General features: G+C 37.6%; 1 protein-coding gene across 4 annotated transcripts in view; it reads left to right on the top strand.

Annotated features, from left to right (window-relative positions):
- LOC117397726 (exportin-7) overlaps positions 1-17,704 on the top strand; it is a 33,318-nt gene that overhangs the window by 6,334 nt on the left and 9,280 nt on the right. Inside the window, exons 3-19 of one of the 4 annotated variants that reach the window (XM_059013755.1) lie at positions 1,039-1,132; positions 1,616-1,782; positions 2,510-2,602; positions 6,755-6,859; positions 7,847-8,012; positions 8,786-8,859; positions 9,094-9,213; positions 9,817-9,963; positions 10,717-10,889; positions 11,165-11,358; positions 11,722-11,833; positions 12,479-12,614; positions 13,977-14,050; positions 14,914-14,994; positions 15,702-15,765; positions 16,221-16,335; positions 16,895-17,001. In XM_059013755.1, coding sequence (XP_058869738.1) covers positions 1,039-1,132; positions 1,616-1,782; positions 2,510-2,602; positions 6,755-6,859; positions 7,847-8,012; positions 8,786-8,859; positions 9,094-9,213; positions 9,817-9,963; positions 10,717-10,889; positions 11,165-11,358; positions 11,722-11,833; positions 12,479-12,614; positions 13,977-14,050; positions 14,914-14,994; positions 15,702-15,765; positions 16,221-16,335; positions 16,895-17,001 — 2,022 coding nt within the window. The remainder of the gene's footprint in view (positions 1-1,038; positions 1,133-1,615; positions 1,783-2,509; positions 2,603-6,754; positions 6,860-7,846; positions 8,013-8,785; positions 8,860-9,093; positions 9,214-9,816; positions 9,964-10,716; positions 10,890-11,164; positions 11,359-11,721; positions 11,834-12,478; positions 12,615-13,976; positions 14,051-14,913; positions 14,995-15,701; positions 15,766-16,220; positions 16,336-16,894; positions 17,002-17,704) is intronic. The other 3 variants (XM_059013756.1, XM_059013757.1, XM_059013758.1) reach the window with 3 other exon arrangements.

Below are 17,704 nucleotides of genomic sequence, written 5' to 3' on the forward strand. Positions count from 1 at the left end.
CGCTTACAGAAGTACTTGAAGTTCTCATTCACCATGAGGGTTGATGGTGATCAGCAAGTGGAGATTCTCAAGGTGGATCTACACTGGAAGCGAGCGATGCGAACACATTTTAAATCATCAAAAGCAAATATTTTAGCAGAAACTGTCACGTGACCCTGTCCTTATCCCTCTTGCTGTTTTCCCACCCAATCCCACACAAGACAGAGGTGGCCCATTCACAACACCACTCAAGCAGCATGTAGACTACAGAACAAGAAAGTGCAACACCACTCACACAGCATATAGACTACAGAACAAGCAAGCAAAGCCAGCACACACCAAAGAGAGAGCGAAGTCGCCACACCCCCAGGAGAGAGAGAGGTCCTGCTGACGGGGGAAGAGGTAAAACATACACAGCCACGCTCGCAATAGTACAACACAAAATACCCCCAGCGTCCACCAAACAGTACACAAACAACTATTTACATAACTTCTCCTTCTCGTCCTCCCTCTCCCACAGTCCCTACAGTCCAAAGCTGTTGCAGGTGGTCTTATCCTGGAACTGGGGCAGGGATTGGGACAGGGATTAGGACTGACCCTGGGGCTGTGCCTGGAAATGGGGCTCGAGCTGTTCCTGGGTGTGGTTTTGCGAGTGGGTTGGGAACTGGCTTTGCTTCTGATTGGTCTGTTTCACGCTAGTCACTCTGTGACTGGTGGGAAAAACAGAACACACCCAATACATTCCAGTCACTTCTATGTTATTGGCTCGCATAACTCTCTTCCAGTGTAGATCCACCTTCAGGCTTTGAATCCGACTATCCAATTCCTGCTCTCTTTTTTAAAACGAGGTGGGTGTGGTTGGCAAATATCTGAGATGTGGTTTTGTGTTGTGGTTCACACTACTGTATACTGAACAGTAGGTTGAGATCCTCAGATGCCAAAACGTGGATCTTGTAATTGCAAAATATATACCATCTTTTTTATTTGTAATCCATGAAGCCCCAGTACCATAAGTTGTCTGCAGTGTGGTGATGATTTATTTATTGTTTTTTCTTGCAGTCATCTTACTCACAGCTGTTGGCGGCCACTTGTCTTTCCAAACTCATTTCACGCACAAGCAATCCTCTGCCCCTGGAACACCGCGTTGACATTCGTAAGTAAACAAAATAAATAATACATGCGTACTGTATATCCTTGCTATTGGGTGTTGAGTTTTTGTTGAAAGTCCCTTGGTTTAAACTGAACACATAATTGTATTGTATTTTACAGTTCCTTATTCCAGGGAAACTTTGTTTCGGAATATTATTGAAGTTTAAATGTGCTCTGTACTGATTGCACTTATCACAGCATTAATAAATCTGTCTGTAGGTTTACTTACAGAGGTTCTTCATGCAGCTATATCATTCAAATAATGTATTGAGTTCTGAAACCCAGGACCAGGTGCAGTGCTTGTGTTATTTTCAAGGCATGCTATTCGAATGCCTGAATTTACTATGTGTTGCTTCTCTCTCTCTCTCTCTCTCTCTCTCTCTCTCTCTCTCTCTCTCTCTCTCTCTCTCTCTCTCTCTCTCTCTCTCTCTCTCTCTTTCTTTCTTTCTTTCTTTCTTTCTTTCTTTCTTTCTCCTTCTCTTTGCAGGGAATTATGTTCTTAATTATCTTGCGACCAGGCCGAAGTTGGCAGCCTTTGTAACGCAGGCTCTTATCCAGTTGTATGCCAGAATTACCAAGCTGGGCTGGTTCGACTGCCAGAAAGAAGATTACGTCTTCAGGAATGTCATCGTGGACGTAACAAGATTCCTCCAGGTAGATGAGTTTTCAACATGGTATTGAAATATACATTGCAGTTGCTTCATCTTGGCTAAGCGAGTCAGATAAAAGGGCATGACTGGAGCCGGAGTACAAGATCTGAACAGAGGGTAGCAGGGCTTGAATTTCAGAGTGGGATCACGAGAATCGCGCATTTTCCAAATTGCTCCCGCATATCTGCAGCTTTCAGTGTGGGAAAATCCCGCAGAGATATTTTAAGACACCAAGCTACTGTATTTTTCACCCAGTTCAGAATGCCTGAAACACTACAACAGTCTCTAAGGAAGTGGGTGTCAGTGACGAAAGCACTATGAGCCGCATTCTGAGTAGTTTTTTTTTTTTTTATTACAATATGCGTTCTGAGTAATATAATGGCTTTTGTTACTTTTTGAAAACAAACACTTATTTAAATTAAGCGAACATGAAAATCCTGTGTTTGTCCCAGCACTAATAAATAGACATTTTATAGTTCTACAGAAACGTCTTTGCTTCATAAATCTGTGTCCTGTTTAATCCTGTAGGACTGAATCAATATCCATCAACTCTGCTTTTCAGCTGTGCCTCGGCCGGTGTATGTTGCGTGATGTGAAGTCCACCAGGCTTTCTTCCCATCATGTCACCTAAGCAAAACTGTTCTCCAGAGCTGAAAAAAAGTGTATAAAACCACTGCGTCCCATGGCTCATTTATTATACATCATTAACTGTGCGCTCTCTGCATTTTCAGGACAGTGTTGAACACTGCATCATAGGAGTAACGATTCTGTCTCAGTTAACTAATGAAATAAACCAAGTAAGTGCTTCAGCGTTCTTCAGTGAAGTAAGTGTCTCATTTTCATTTTCTCTTGTGGTTTTCGTGTGTGCTTGTGTTTGCTGGCCTGCTTTGTGGGTAAGGGCTTTTTAAATTTCTTTTTCCAAAGAGTACTTGAATAGTTGCTTTGCAGCTCACTAACTTTCATGTCATTGCTCAAACTATAAAAGCAATGGCCAAATCAATGACAGTGTTTAAATAATGTTGAGAAATTTTACCAAAACACATGCAAAAAAGTTTTTTAGTATCAGTTTATAGTTCAGTTATCACCTAACAGATAAATTCTAACTGCATTTATCTTAAAAAGTAGTTTAACTCCCATAATTGGTGACTTTTTATCCCTAGTTCTCTCTTTCTCACACACGCTTTTCTTTATCGGTCTGCTGTTTGCTTGTTGGCTTTTAAATATAAAGCCATATCACTGTGCTCTCCCACAACAGAAGGGGGATTAATTGAAGTAATTTTCCGATGGTCAGTTTAATTACATAGCATATAACACCTCCCTCTATCCCTAAAGTGTGAGGGGTGGTGGGCGTTGCTTACTTAATTTTAGTTAGTTCCCCAAAACAAAATGTATTCTTTGTATAGGAATTAGAGAGAGGCTGAACTTCATCACCATCGTTTTTTTTTTTTTTTCACAAAATACATTTAAACCAAATCTTTGGAAACTATGAGTCAACAGGTGATTAATTTCTATGGAAGTTGTTGTTAGGGAAAAAAGCAACCATCAGATAATACAATCATAACCATGACCTTTTATGAACATACAGTATAAGACAGGCTACCACAAATATTACAGGATAAGGGTCAATCAGAGATGGAAATAAGACTCCCATTGTATAGCAGTTTGATCCAGTCCTGGGTTTAATAAGGCACACCTGAGCTTGTTATCTATACGCTGTAGCTAATCAAGCCCGTATTGGAGTCTTATTTCCATTGGTGGCAGTGCAAATGGTTCCTTTCTTCTATGTAAAGACAGCATGTGACCGGTAGTTTTACGTTACAATGCACTGCCAATAGTGTTTGAACAAATTAAGAATTAAAGGACTTTTTCACTAACTTGGCTACATCTAATAATTGCATTGTGTGAATTGCCAGCTGTGCAAAAAGTGGCGCAACAGTGTGTTAACAGAAATTGATATATAGAGTATTTGAAAAAATGAACATGCATTGCCAGCAAATCCTAAGTCCATGAGGTAATGTGTGTGTGTGGTGGCAACATCACTTCTCGTCAAATCATTTTGTCTGAAATGCGTACGTTACAGTTGGATTCCCAAATTCTGATGTAGCTGTCACATTAAAATGCTTGCATTTCCAAAGATGTAGTACTTAAACATGCAACATGGTGGCAATGCATTATGTTTTGGAATCTTTTTTTTTTTTTTTTTAAATCTCCTTTATAGACGGCATACTGTAATGTCTTATATCACAGGGGCTTCCAAATGTATACATTTCTTTCTATACCATCCCATTCAGATGTATATCTGGTATTTTTAATCATCTGTAGGCTTTGAGCCTTCTAATTAAGGGCTGTGCTGTGAGTTTGGAAGAGGTAGCATAGTTTTATGACACGATCGCTTTCTGCAAATGATTTTACGTTATTGGATAGTTTGGATGGCAAGGGTGTGAATTACCGGCTCTCCAAAGACTACCACCAACCTTAGGCCTATTATGTCTTATTTTAATGATCTAAACAGTGGCAGATCTACATGCTGCCTCTATTTTATTACTGCAGACTGGGACAGTGGTGTGATGGCTAAATCATAGTAAATATTCCTCCCCTTTTTTTTATGTAAACTTACAGAAGTGCTTTTTCCTCGGGGTGGTAAAAAGGGTCATTCAATTGGGGTCCCTTCGTGGAGCTGTACAATAGACAGACCTGCTCACTGCCTTCGATTTCCTCATTACAGAATGTCATGTGAGGTTATAAAGGCAGAGTTGAAAGGTCAAAAACTTGCATGATATTCTTGATCTGAGGATGTTAAAAAGGCCTGAAATATTGGAGAAATGCAAAACGCTGAGTAACTAGTACAAATAGAAATAGGAAGGAAAAAAAAAAAACACATGGCACATCAAAGCTGTTTACTATTTAAAGCCCAATCAAACATGCATGCAAAATTCATCCTGCCATCTGAAGCAAATAGAACAGACTTTTTTATTTTTATTTTTGTAGACAAGAGAAAGTGGGGCAATTGCCTTCCCCAGTTCTATTTTTTTTTTTTTTTTTTTTTTTTTGGGCTTTGACAGTATAATTTCAAACTGCATTCTGCTGTTTGCTCCAGATGACACCTAAGTAATGAGACTGAGCCCAGGTTCTCTTGTGAGAGTCACTTTGACCTACCTGAATAAAGAGAAAGGCCAAGGTAAGATTTAGATACTTGAATGTGTGTGTTTTTTTTTTTTTTTTTTTTTTTTTTAATCATGCCATTCAGCACACAAATACTTTTTTCATGACTGCTCAGCATCTGCATATGGCCTTTTTGTAAATAAAATATGCACACTGTGTATACAGTGAGTACTGTATGGTTAAGTCAGTGTGTTGCACTGTTTTAAAAATAAATCAATAAGTAAACTGAAAAAATGAAGGTGTCTGTGATTCAAAAAGTCTAGGTTTACACAAGGGGCTACTCACAAGTGGGCTTTCTGTCTGTTTGTTTTTTAAGTTATGAACTATAGTGTTGCAGGATATAATGCATTGTGGCTTGAATCTTTAGATCAAACATAATCACGTTCTGCTACTTTGTCATTTTTCAGAGCAGTCTTCCTAATTCAATTTAGCATAGAATTACTGCAGCACTTTTCTTGTGATTTAAAAAAAAAAAAAAAAAAAAAGACAAGGACAGTGTCCCGTATTCAGTCGCCCCTGTTATATAAACATTATTTAAAGTCTGTGAATAGCAAATATACAGAGCTAAGGAGATATTGCTGTTGTGTGTGTGTGTACCTGTAATCTGAGGATTTGAAAAGTCTACCATTACAAAACTAGAATTTCACCCCCATATACAGCATCCCATTAATATGCCTTTTTGGTCATGCAGTGTTGCATAGTTCACCTGGGAATAAAACGCTTATTACAGAACATATTTTTCTTTCTTTACAAACAGAAGCACATGATCAGCGTGTGTGCTTCATGTTTAGCAAGTCATGGGCAGTGCCTGCTCATAGCAGAGCCCTTCTGTGATCCAGACAAACCAAAGATATTTAACAGCACAGCATGTGTTCCTGTGTGCCGTGACTTTAATGAAATGAAAAAGACTGTTTCAGTTCAAGTGATCTCAACAGTGACAGATCTAAATACTGCCATCATTTAAAATAGTATTAAAAATATGGAAATCTGAAGCGACTTGAATGCCGTTGTTTGAAGTCAACTGCCTTATTTAGATCAGCTTCAGTTTAGGTCAACTGAATATAGACCCTATGTTCTGTAATAATGTTTTTTGTTTTAATTCCCTGTGGTTTGTGAGTTACCCAGTATGAACCAAAGAATGCATCACTGTAATAGTGCAGTCAACTCTCTATTATCCAGGGTTATGGAAGGGCCGAATAAAACTAAAACATGGATAATGCAAAACCTGTTAAAAAAAAAAAAAAAAAAAAAAAAAAAACACACACAGTACAGCGTACTGTACTTTATAGTTTCTTAAAGTAGTCGGTCATCCTGGATTGTTTCATCGATTTGGCTTTCCTTTTTTCAAATATTTATCTGTAGTGTGCGTGGAAATAATTAGTCGTTCAACGATTAGTCATCTTTCTGCTCGAAGTAATCAAGCAGTGTTTGAAGGCAGGGTGCGGGCCTGTACTGTGAGAAATGCAATCCTCCCGAATCGTCTCTTTCCCCTCCCCTTCACTTTCACTCGACTCAGTTGTCTGTCCTTGGACACGCTTCACAATGTCACCGTCAGTAAGCAACACATTTGCGTTTACTTGCTGACATGTGTGCAGTCACAATGTCACTGACCTAATAATAGAACCAGTGCATGCCTAAACAATGGGTAAAGTATTACCGCACACCTGTATTTGTGTTCCTTTTTTGCAAGCACATTTATCCGCCCATGGAGAATTGAGAGTTCACTGTAAAACTAAATGGAGTAATAAAAAATTGTTTGCAAAACCAGGTTAACTTTTATTGTTGTGCTGGGTTTTATTTTCTCTGTTTTCTAGGCGGACACAACACACCCCCTCACAAAGCATAGGAAGATTGCCTCCTCATTCAGAGACTCCTCGCTCTTTGATATCTTTACACTGTCATGCAATTTATTAAAACAGGTAAGTGTTGTTAATCAGGGCTCTGCAAAATAAGCAATGTGTGTGATGGGTTAACATCAAACTGCCACTATCTCGGTATTTCCGAATAGAGCATTTTATCCCACAAGTGCAGGAGCACCCCAAATTAATTTACTTCCATTACAAAATGACTAGATCTGTTCTTCATTTTACCTCCACAATAGAACTGGTACAGCATTAACGTGAAACCTCTGTATGCACCACAATCTAACAGGAGTGAATATTTTTGAGTCACTACTGCACAGGGTTTGCCATGGTTTAAATCACTTGATTTTTTTCATAAAATCATTGATTTAAAATCATTGTTTCATTTACTACCTATTTTATATAGTTTCTCAAGGAAAAGACATGAAAAGTATGTTTTAAAAATCTTTTATTAACACAAACCTCTTAAACTCTTACTGTCTATAAACTAAAACTGTTAGAGCTGTATTGTGATCACAGTGCAATGTAACTCACGGTACTACAAAAAAAAAAATCCATAATTAAAAAATAATAATAATAATTATTATTTTAATCAAATCTGATTTTTTTAAAAAAATCGCCAACCCTGCTACTGCATAGTACTGAGTTCTGTTTAATCAGGCTTTTATTCTGCGAATACAGATATAGATTAGATGCCAATCAGGTTATAGTGTGTCATAACAAATAAAACATCATCTTAATATACTTCTATTGATTGCAAAAAAGATTTAAAGTGTCACTGATTTATAATCGATCAGTAAAGGGATCTGTCAGGTTAAACAGCTACTCTGTAACACGTTTTTTACACCATTTGCAGGGGAAGTCGTGTTTAACCTAATTTAAAAATTCTGTTCAGGGGTAGAAATTATGCTTTATTGGGTTTAACTCTTTAGCCCCTTGTTGTAGAGTAGAACTTGTTAAGTAGGGTTCTGTAGTCAAAGGGTGGAGTGAAAAGGGTATACAATCTGACTCCGGCAGCTTTAATCTTGTGTAATATGATTCCAGGCATCGGGCAAGAACCTGAATTTGAATGACGAGAGCCAGCATGGTCTCCTCATGCAGCTTCTCAAACTCTCCCACAACTGTCTGAACTTCGACTTCATTGGCACTTCAACCGATGAGTCATCAGACGACTTGTGCACGGTACAAATTCCAACCAGCTGGAGATCAGGTGAGGATGAATTCCTTCTGCTGTTCAGTCATGCTTTGTTAATAGTCAGCAACATGTCGTATCCCCACTATTAATATAGTTAAAGAAATAACTTTTTGATGTGCTTGTTAAATTCATTATTAATTGTGTACAAAATAAATAACTTGTTTGACAAATTGACATTGGCAATTTTAAGTGTTTTGCATGTATTGAGCACTAATTTTTCCTGCTAAGTTGTAGTACTTGGGTGTTGATTCAGCCTATACCCTGAGGATCCACCGCTATTCCCGGATTCCTCCTGAACATGGGTAGCTGATGGAATGTGGGGGAAATTCACTAGTGATGTAAAATGCTGTGTACAAATTTAGGGGTGGCTTATGCCAGTAAGATTTCTCTACAATATAGAAAGTGATTAGGTAGTGTACTAGGAAGTATTAATTACACCTTTAGTGTTGCAAGGCTGGAAATAAGACTTCTATAGCATAACAGTTTCACCCATGCCAGGTTTTACTACGAGCTTGATTAGTCATAGTCTATAGGTAACAAACTCAGGTGTGTCCTACTAAACTCATAGTAAAGCCAGGAATGGATCAAACAGCTGTGCAGTGGGAGTGTTCTTTTCATCCATGGTGTTGTATTTAAACCAGAAAATCTCAGCATTAATGTGCAACAAAGATCCGGAAGAATATTGAGCACATCGTAATAAGCAAATGTTTTTAGTCATTTTTTTAGTATTTAAAAACTGGTTTAGTGTGTGTGTTTTAATTTTTTTTTTTTTATTTGTCTTGTTGCAGCATTTTTGGATTCTTCAACGCTGCAGCTCTTTTTTGATTTGTATCATTCCATTCCTCCCTCGCTTTCACCCCTGGTGAGTTTGCAATAATTCATTATTATTATCCCATGCCGCCCGTCCACATTAGAGCATTTTTCTATCGCTGTAGTAAAATATAAATATGATTTGCTGATATCTTTCTCGGCAAATTAAATCTTTTTTTTTTTTTTTTTTTTTTTTTACTTTGTATAGATTGTCCCAAGCTTTATATTTTTCATTAGTAAATGGATATATTAAAAAATGAACATTGTTGTTTTTTGGGCTTCTCAGGTCTTGTCTTGCTTGGTGCAAATCGCTTCAGTTCGAAGATCTCTGTTCAACAATGCGGAGAGAGCTAAATTCCTGTCGCATCTAGTAGACGGAGTCAAAAGGATACTGGAAAACCCCCAGGTAAGTCTTGTGTGTAAGGTAGTCTGTGATGATGACAGAGGTACCTTTTTGAAGTGGTTTCAGCAAACAAAATAAATGTCTCAGATATGCAATTTTGAAAGAAACATGTCTTTTCATTTTAAAACATGATATCTGGTACTACACAAGAAATCTATTTGCAAGCCCTGCTTTCAGGTATTCTTGCATTTCCTCAGCCATTTGAATAGAGAGTGAAATTGTCTTCACCCCTTCAGAGCCTTATTTCCTGTCTATTAATCAATCTGCTGCCGCTCCCCGTGATGACTGACTTGCTTTGACCTCGATGACAGGTGAAATGACCTAGGAAGTAATAGATTCCTTGCAAATAAGACAAACAAACTGAGAACTTTCTTTAACCTAGTGTTGTAAAATGAAATTACATGTTTTCTATAATGTGTTTCTTTTAAAACACCACATTTTAGCCTTTTCTGTGGATTGAGCAAATGCATGATTCATCAGCTAACCTTGCCTGTATCAGTTCAATTATTTATTTTAATATCATGATTAGGTGTTCTTGAGATCATCTCATCATTTTCAAGGATGTCCTGCAAGCTGTTTTCCGCCTACAGTAAATTTCTTTTTCAGAGCTTGTCGGATCCCAACAATTACCACGAGTTCTGCAGGCTGCTGGCCAGACTGAAAAGCAACTACCAGCTGGGAGAGCTGGTCAAGGTGGAGAACTACCCCGAGGTCATTCGATTAATAGCAAACTTCACAGTGACCAGCTTGCAGGTAGGGTTCAATAGCCTGTGATCTAGGAAAAATGGGAAGAAAATGAAGCACAAACTTTTGAGTCTAATGGACAGAAAATGTGGCTTCTTGTCTACCTTATTTACATGAATTAATGCAATTTGTTTGACCATTCGTTAACCAGGCAGACTTGGTCAGGAAAAATTGCACAAGCAGGACTAATTACTAGCACATAATTGCAACTAATCACAATGTAATTTGTTTATGTTATAAAGTCTTCAACTACAGGATTACAACAAGTTATTAAATCTACAATTACATATTAGTAGTTCAATAGTGCAACGATAGTGCAGCAGCAGTTGAGGCTCCAGTAATGTGGTGCGTAGATCAGGCAAGTCCATAGCAGGAGGGGTAGATCGAGATCTACAAGTGCAGTCTAAACAGCTGGGTCTTGAGGAGGCGGTGGAAAGCAGTGAGAGACAGAGCAGTCCTGAAGTCCTCTGATAGCTGGTTCCACCACAGGGGCTGGGGAAGAGAAGGAGCGGGCACAGAAGGATGTAGAGTGGAGTGTAGGAATGACCAGTTGACCTGTAGAGGAAGAGTGGAGGGGGTGTAGGGAGGCACCAGATAGCAGCAGAAACTTTACCGGTAACATTGTTTTTTTAAAATATCAAAATCTTCCATATCGATGTATATAACAGCAAAAAGATCTTCAACCAAAAAAAGGGAGACCAGTGATTTTTAAAAAATATATGTCCTTAAAACTCCTTTTAAGAAGTTCCTTATTTGTTTCAGCACTGGGAGTTTGCCCCAAACAGCGTGCATTACCTTTTGAGCCTCTGGCAGCGGCTGGCAGCCTCCGTGCCATACGTGAAAGCAACAGAACCGCACCTGCTCGAGACATACACGCCCGAGGTCACTAAAGCATACATCACCTCTCGACTGGAGTCTGTGCACATCATACTGCGGTAAGGGGGACACAGGACATCTTAATGCATCGTTATCATCATTGTTTACGTGAATAATCTCTTTGTATTATTATTTTCTTTGAGGTCCAACCTGTAAATCCAAAGGCAGTTTAGATAAAATGTTAACTTGATATTGGAGCAGAATGATGCAAAAAAGGAATGTTAGAAAGCGATTTTGAGTGACATTGGAAGCTACTTGGTCATACCTTTTACAAGGAACGCACACTTTGATAGACTTCTGTTAATAATGGCTTGGCGGCGGGAATCTGTTCCAGAGATGGCCTGGAGGATCCCCTGGATGACACTGGCCTCGTCCAGCAGCAGCTGGATCAGTTGTCCACCATCGGCCGCTGCGAGTACGAGAAGACGTGCGCTCTGCTGGTGCAGCTCTTTGACCAGTCGGCGCAGTCGTATCAGGAGTTACTGCAGTCGAGTAACGCCAGCGCGATGGACATTGCAGTGCAGGAAGGTAAGGGCAGTGCAAGGCTTGCTGCATCTGGGTAGTGTCAGTATGTGCATCGCAAAGTTTCCAGTTATTCTGGGTGGTTCATGTTGTAGTCACTCAATTACTGTGCTTTTTCTTTCTGTGTTAAGGTGCTTTCACCTGTGTACAGTACTGTGTAAAATTACATACACAGCTTGTGGGATGGAATCAAAGTTGCAGACCTTTGCATGTTTGATGGCTCAGTATTTTAAGCTGTGGTTCCGTTCTCTTGTGTTTCTGTTCTCTGGTTCTTGCCATTCTTGGGAAGCACTATGCTTTTAAATATCCCAAAGTTAACAGCAGCCAGTCTAAAGTAGTTAATGCTTGTATTGTTTTTTCTCTCAATATGCTCAGGGCGATTGACCTGGTTGGTGTACATCATCGGCGCTGTGATCGGTGGGAGAGTTTCTTTTGCGAGTACTGATGAACAAGATGCAATGGATGGAGAGCTTGTCTGTCGGTAAGTATTCCAGAGGCTGAAGAATAGGAACCTGCTTACTTTTTTACCCACAGTAACCAGCTTAAGCCCTCCTCACACTGGACGCATGGCACAAGGAATTGCCTCTACTCAAGGAGTAACACCAAACGCAACAATAACTACCTCCTCGTGCATTGCAGTTTCCACATGAAAGTGAGCGAGAGAGAAAGATAAAACCAATCCATTTCACATTTATATAAAAATAGTCTGGTGTGAAGGCTTTAGTTTACCTTGTAGAATACAGGCAGGCTATATTGCTGGATTTATTTTTAAACATATGTGTCCGATGCAATGTATATAATCGTTGGAATTGTCAACACATATTAAAGTAGTGCTAAAACGAAGCTTTCAAATTCATTTTCTATCTCATTTGTGGGACCTTAAACGGATCCCTTTTTAACTGTAACATGATTAGGTACCTGAAATATCTCAGTTAAAGAAAGAAACAAAAGGTATAAAAATGGTGATAAGCCATAATAATGCTTGTGCTGAAAAAAAAAAAGTATAACCTTGTTGTCTTGCCATGTGAATTGAACCACAGAGGTGTGCACGGTTTCAAAGCTGCATTCATTACCTGTAACAGAAGTAGTGCCCCAACCCTCACCCTGTGAACGTTTTCATTTTCAGAGTACTGCAGCTGATGAATCTGACAGACTCTCGTCTTGCTCAGGCAGGAAATGAAAAACTGGAACTGGCCATGCTCAGCTTTTTCGAACAGTTCCGGAAAATTTACATCGGAGACCAGGTGCAAAAATCCTCTAAGGTAATTTAGTGCTGTCAGCAGTCTGTGATAGAAAGACTGCTGTGAACAGGCAAATTGACAGGCAGTGTAGGAAAGAATGCCTTGTTTCCATCTGCACCATTATTATAACAATGTATCATTATCTTTGCTCATAGTAACACATGAGCATTATGTTTCATTGTACCATATGTAATATAGTAGACCCTGCTACTGATGTCATACAGCCATATTTCTTTGTATCAGATAGTGGTATTAGATCATTGGTATCATATGAAATGATGCCACCTTAAGATTGGCTACACTATTTTTTTTTTAACTATTATTAAAAGTATAGTCTGGTATATGCTAGTAAATTGATTTTGTTTTTAAAACAAGCATTTATTCCTTCAGGGATTCTCAAGTTGTTATAAATGAATCCCATGTAAATGATTGGTCTCTCCACCTGCATTGAAATTAGTGCTTCAGCAATTAAATTTTGCTCAATTAATCTGAATCTAAAATATTTGGAGTAAGAAAATATGCCGCTTTGTGTAGTACCACCTACCCTGGGCTTCTCTACGCAAAGAAAGTGCATCAGCTGGAATGGCGCGTTTGCCTGCTTGCTTTTTCCTAGGATGGTGTCCACACTTTAACATGCTCTGATATTATATTATAACAATATCATTCAAACATCTGTGATATAACCAATTATAAGCACACACGCCTATACATTTCCCAAAAACAACAGCAGAACATATTGGTGTTTCGACAAAATGGAACAACTGTTTTGCAAATCAATTACAGCTCTTCTAGTTATTTGTTTGATTCAATGGAAACTGAGCTGAAATTTCCTTGTAATTATTATTATTATTTTTTTACAAATTTGCAATCTTTTTGCACTTTGTATATTGGAAATATTGTCTGAATTTAATTTAACTTTCCTTTATACTGTGCAGAGTCCTTGACAGTGTGACTAACAAGATAAGTGGTTTGAAATATACAGTGTAACTCTAGTGTTCCATTTTACCTTTTTTTTTTTTTTTTTTTTGGTCAATTTCATCATAGCTTTGTTTGCTAACTTTGTCATTGTTCTCCTAAAAAGTAGAAATTTTAGTTAGATCGCCTTAATTAACTGGTGTTGACTGTGCTTGACACAAGTATGTGATTTAAACAGCAGTTACAGGGATGGAAATAAGACTTGTATGGCTTAGCAGTTTCACCCATTCCAGGTTTTAATACCAGCAACAGTGTATAGGTCACAAGCTCATGTGTGTCTTAATAAGCTCATAGTAAAACCCAGAATAAATCAAAGCGCTATGTAATGGTAGTCTTATTTCCATCCCTGAGTTAGCTTTCATCAATGTTGAATTTGTTTTTCGTGTATTTTTGTGTTTTATTCTGCAGCTTTATCGGCGTCTGTCTGAGGTTCTGGGGCTGAATGACGAGACGATGGTCCTGAGTGTGTTCATTGGGAAAATGTACGTAGGATTTGATCTCACAGGCAAAAATGCAACCTGCTGCGAAGTGCTGCTTTTCTTGATGTATTTATTATTCTATTGCTTTAGCTGTAACACTGAACTTGGCCTGTTTTTAAAGGTGTAGTCTCTAGGAATAAAGTAAGAAGATCGTACCCAATATGTATGGCTCGCATTGTCCTATGTGCTTATGGTAAAGGGGAATTTGTTAATGGTAATTTTATAAGAACAGGTATTGATCTGTCCTTGCAGGTATTGCAATGCTACACTTTACATCTTTCATGTAAGGATATGTCAGTTCTACACTATAGACGAAGGTTTTGCATCATGTTAATTAACTCATTTTGCTTCATAAAGTTTAATGAAACCTGCTGAATAATGTTACGTTAATGGATTGAAATTACATACCGTTTTGTAGTTTTCAATATGCCTAATGAAAAACTGAAAAAAATTCTAAAATGTGACATTTCTAAATCTAACCTCAAATACTGTACTACTATTATTGCTTCAGATAGACTTTTAGCAATATCATTTTGTAGTTGTATTTGAATTCAGGATGTTAACTAAAAATAACTAGAGTTTTTCATTTTTTATTTCTCAGTCATAAAATTCTAGGTGATGCAAAATTTTTGGCCATAGCTGTATAGCCCTAAAAAAATAAATGTTTCAAAATGAAAAACATTAGAAATTAAAAATGTAACTTAATTATAAGAGCAGGTTACTATACCTTAAATATGTCTTTTTATAAATAATCCCTACAGTTTCTTTGGCATGGATAGCTATGTAAAACCTGCACAGTTTTTGTTTTAAAATGCCTTTTATAAATGTTTTGTAAAATAACTGTTTTGGTTTTTTTTTTCCTCAAGAATCACCAACCTGAAATATTGGGGACGATGTGAACCTATCACCTCCAAGACTCTGCAGCTTCTCAATGATCTGTCTATTGGATATCCTTTATTAAAAAAAACAATCCTTTTCTTCTAAATCCATTACCGTCGTCCATGAAATATAAACTGCACTGGGTGTAGTCTGTATACATAAAGACATTATTATTATTATTATTATTATTATTATTATTATTATTATTATTATTATTATTTATTTCTTAGCAGACGCCCTTATCCAGGGCGACTTACAATTGTTACAAGATATCACATTATACATTATTTCACATTATACAGATATCACATTATTTTACATACAATTACCCATTTATACAGTTGGGTTTTTACTGGAGCAATCTAGGTAAAGTACCTTGCTCAAGGGTACAACAGCAGTGTCCCCCACTGGGGATTGAACCCACAACCTTCCGGTCAAGAGTCCAGAGCCCTAACCACTACTCCACACTCCAAAGACTCCAAAGACTTTTGTCTCAATATTTGCCATTGCATTTATTAAGTTTATTTATGTATTTTTTTAAATTCAGCACTATTGAGTGTTCGTAGTTGCCGGTGTCCTCTATATACGAATACATGACAGGCTTGAGGATTCCTTCATGCAAAATGTCTTCATGAACCTTAGTGAGTTTCTGTAAGTTTTAGGATAGAGTTGAAATTCTGTTCCCTGTGTTTTTTTGTTTTTTTTTGTTTAGGTTTGTTTTGTTTCAGCATTGTACTGCATTCTGTTTTGCCCTTTTCCTTGACTTTCTTTGCACTTATAGCAGTGTTAGAAAACTAGTGAAACTCAGCGCCGTTCAGTTCATGCTGAATAACCACACAGTAAGTATCTACACGTCTTTACCATTTTAAATACTGAAGAACTAACAAAAATGTAGTGCTTTACACTGCAGGACTGTGTTAAGTGAACCTTATTGAACGAACTGTTTCAGTGTTTGGCTATTGAAGTAACAGTATTGACTGTGAATATTGGGGGTGCCCAAGCAAATAATTAAAAAAGTTCTAAAATAAGCAGATTTTTTTTTTTTTTTAAATAACTTTTGGTTATAAATTTAGACAATCTATCAATGAGATGTCTCATATTATAGTATGCTTGTCTGAATTAACTGTTTATTTTTCATAGTACTGAATATCAGATGGATGGGATTTTATTTATAAAACCGTAAAAAGTGGGGTAGGGGTGGGGGGCATTAAAAGTGATATTTTCTGTAAACTATTTTCTAACCTGGGTCGATTCTTGTCTCGGAGTAACATTTATTTATTTTTTTTCTCGTCAGAGTGAGCACTTCTCTTTTCTGGGCATTAACAATCAATCAAACTTGAGTGACATGCGCTGCCGCACCACCTTCTACACAGCCTTGGGAAGGCTGCTCATGGTGGATTTAGGTAACGGTAACTGACCTTTAAATTTACTATTTTTATTAATTATTGGATGTTTTAATGAAAAGCTACAACTGTGGCTAAGTCTTTTTTTATTTTATTTTATACTGTTTTGTACATGCTGTTGGTATGTCATCTCTTTCATCCTAATGATGGCTCTAGTTTAGATTGTTTAATGTACGTTACTGGCATACTTGTACCATTTAAATTAACATCATCATAGATCTTACATGCATTGCAAGTACAACGTTGCTGTAGTATATATTTAATTTTGTTTTTAAAATTGTGGTTTGTTTTGTTTAACATTGATTTTAAATGCAATCATTTCAGCTTATATTAAAATATAATGAAATGTATCTGGACCCAGCCAATTCATTGAATTTATCCAGTTGGACTTGGCAAAAGCATGCAAATCATCTATAGGGCAGAATACTCGAGTGCTATCTGGGATTTGGTAAATGGGTTGCGAATTTCGGTTTTGTATCTCAACCAGTTTATGCTGTAGTATTCTCTTAGTAACAGTGTTTCTTAGTGTTTGTTGCTGTCTCTCCTATATGTTCTTGAACTGCAGGAGAAGATGAGGATCAATTTGAACAGTTCATGCTTCCTTTAACGGCAGCGTTCGAAACTGTGGCCCAGATGTTTAGCACCAACACATTCAACGAACAAGAAGCAAAAGTAAGTGACATCTAAGACAATGCCCAACTACATTGTCTTCGGCTGCTCCAACTGTGTAGCATAGCGGATTTACTTATTATAAATTGGAAAGAAAAATTGCATGGCTACACAATTATAAACCACACCTGAGAGAATCAACCAACCAATAATTTGTCCAAATTCCAGTACATATTATTCTGTGTACAAAGTAGTAGGTCCTGCCTACAGCATTAGTGATTTATAATAAGTTAGTACACTGTGTGTAGGGCGTCTCTTATTAAATTATCAATTATCTATTTATACAGTGCCTTGCGAAAGTATTTGGCCCCCTTGAACTTTGTGACCTTTTGCCACATTTCAGGCTTCAAACATAAAGATATGAAACTGTAATTTTTTGTGAAGAATCAACAACAAGTGGGACACAATCATGAAGTGGAACGAAATTTATTGGATATTTCAAACTTTTTTAACAAATAAAAAACTGAAAAATTGGGCGTGCAAAATTATTCAGCCCCCTTAAGTTAATACTTTGTAGCGCCACCTTTTGCTGCGATTACAGCTGTAAGTCGCTTGGGGTATGTCTCTATCAGTTTTGCACATCGAGAGACTGAAATTTTTGCCCATTCCTCCTTGCAAAACAGCTCGAGCTCAGTGAGGTTGGATGGAGAGCATTTGTGAAAAGCAGTTTTCAGTTCTTTCCACAGATTCTCGATTGGATTCAGGT

Source organism: Acipenser ruthenus, chromosome 46, assembly GCF_902713425.1.
Source record: "Acipenser ruthenus chromosome 46, fAciRut3.2 maternal haplotype, whole genome shotgun sequence".
Taxonomy (NCBI): domain Eukaryota; kingdom Metazoa; phylum Chordata; class Actinopteri; order Acipenseriformes; family Acipenseridae; genus Acipenser; species Acipenser ruthenus.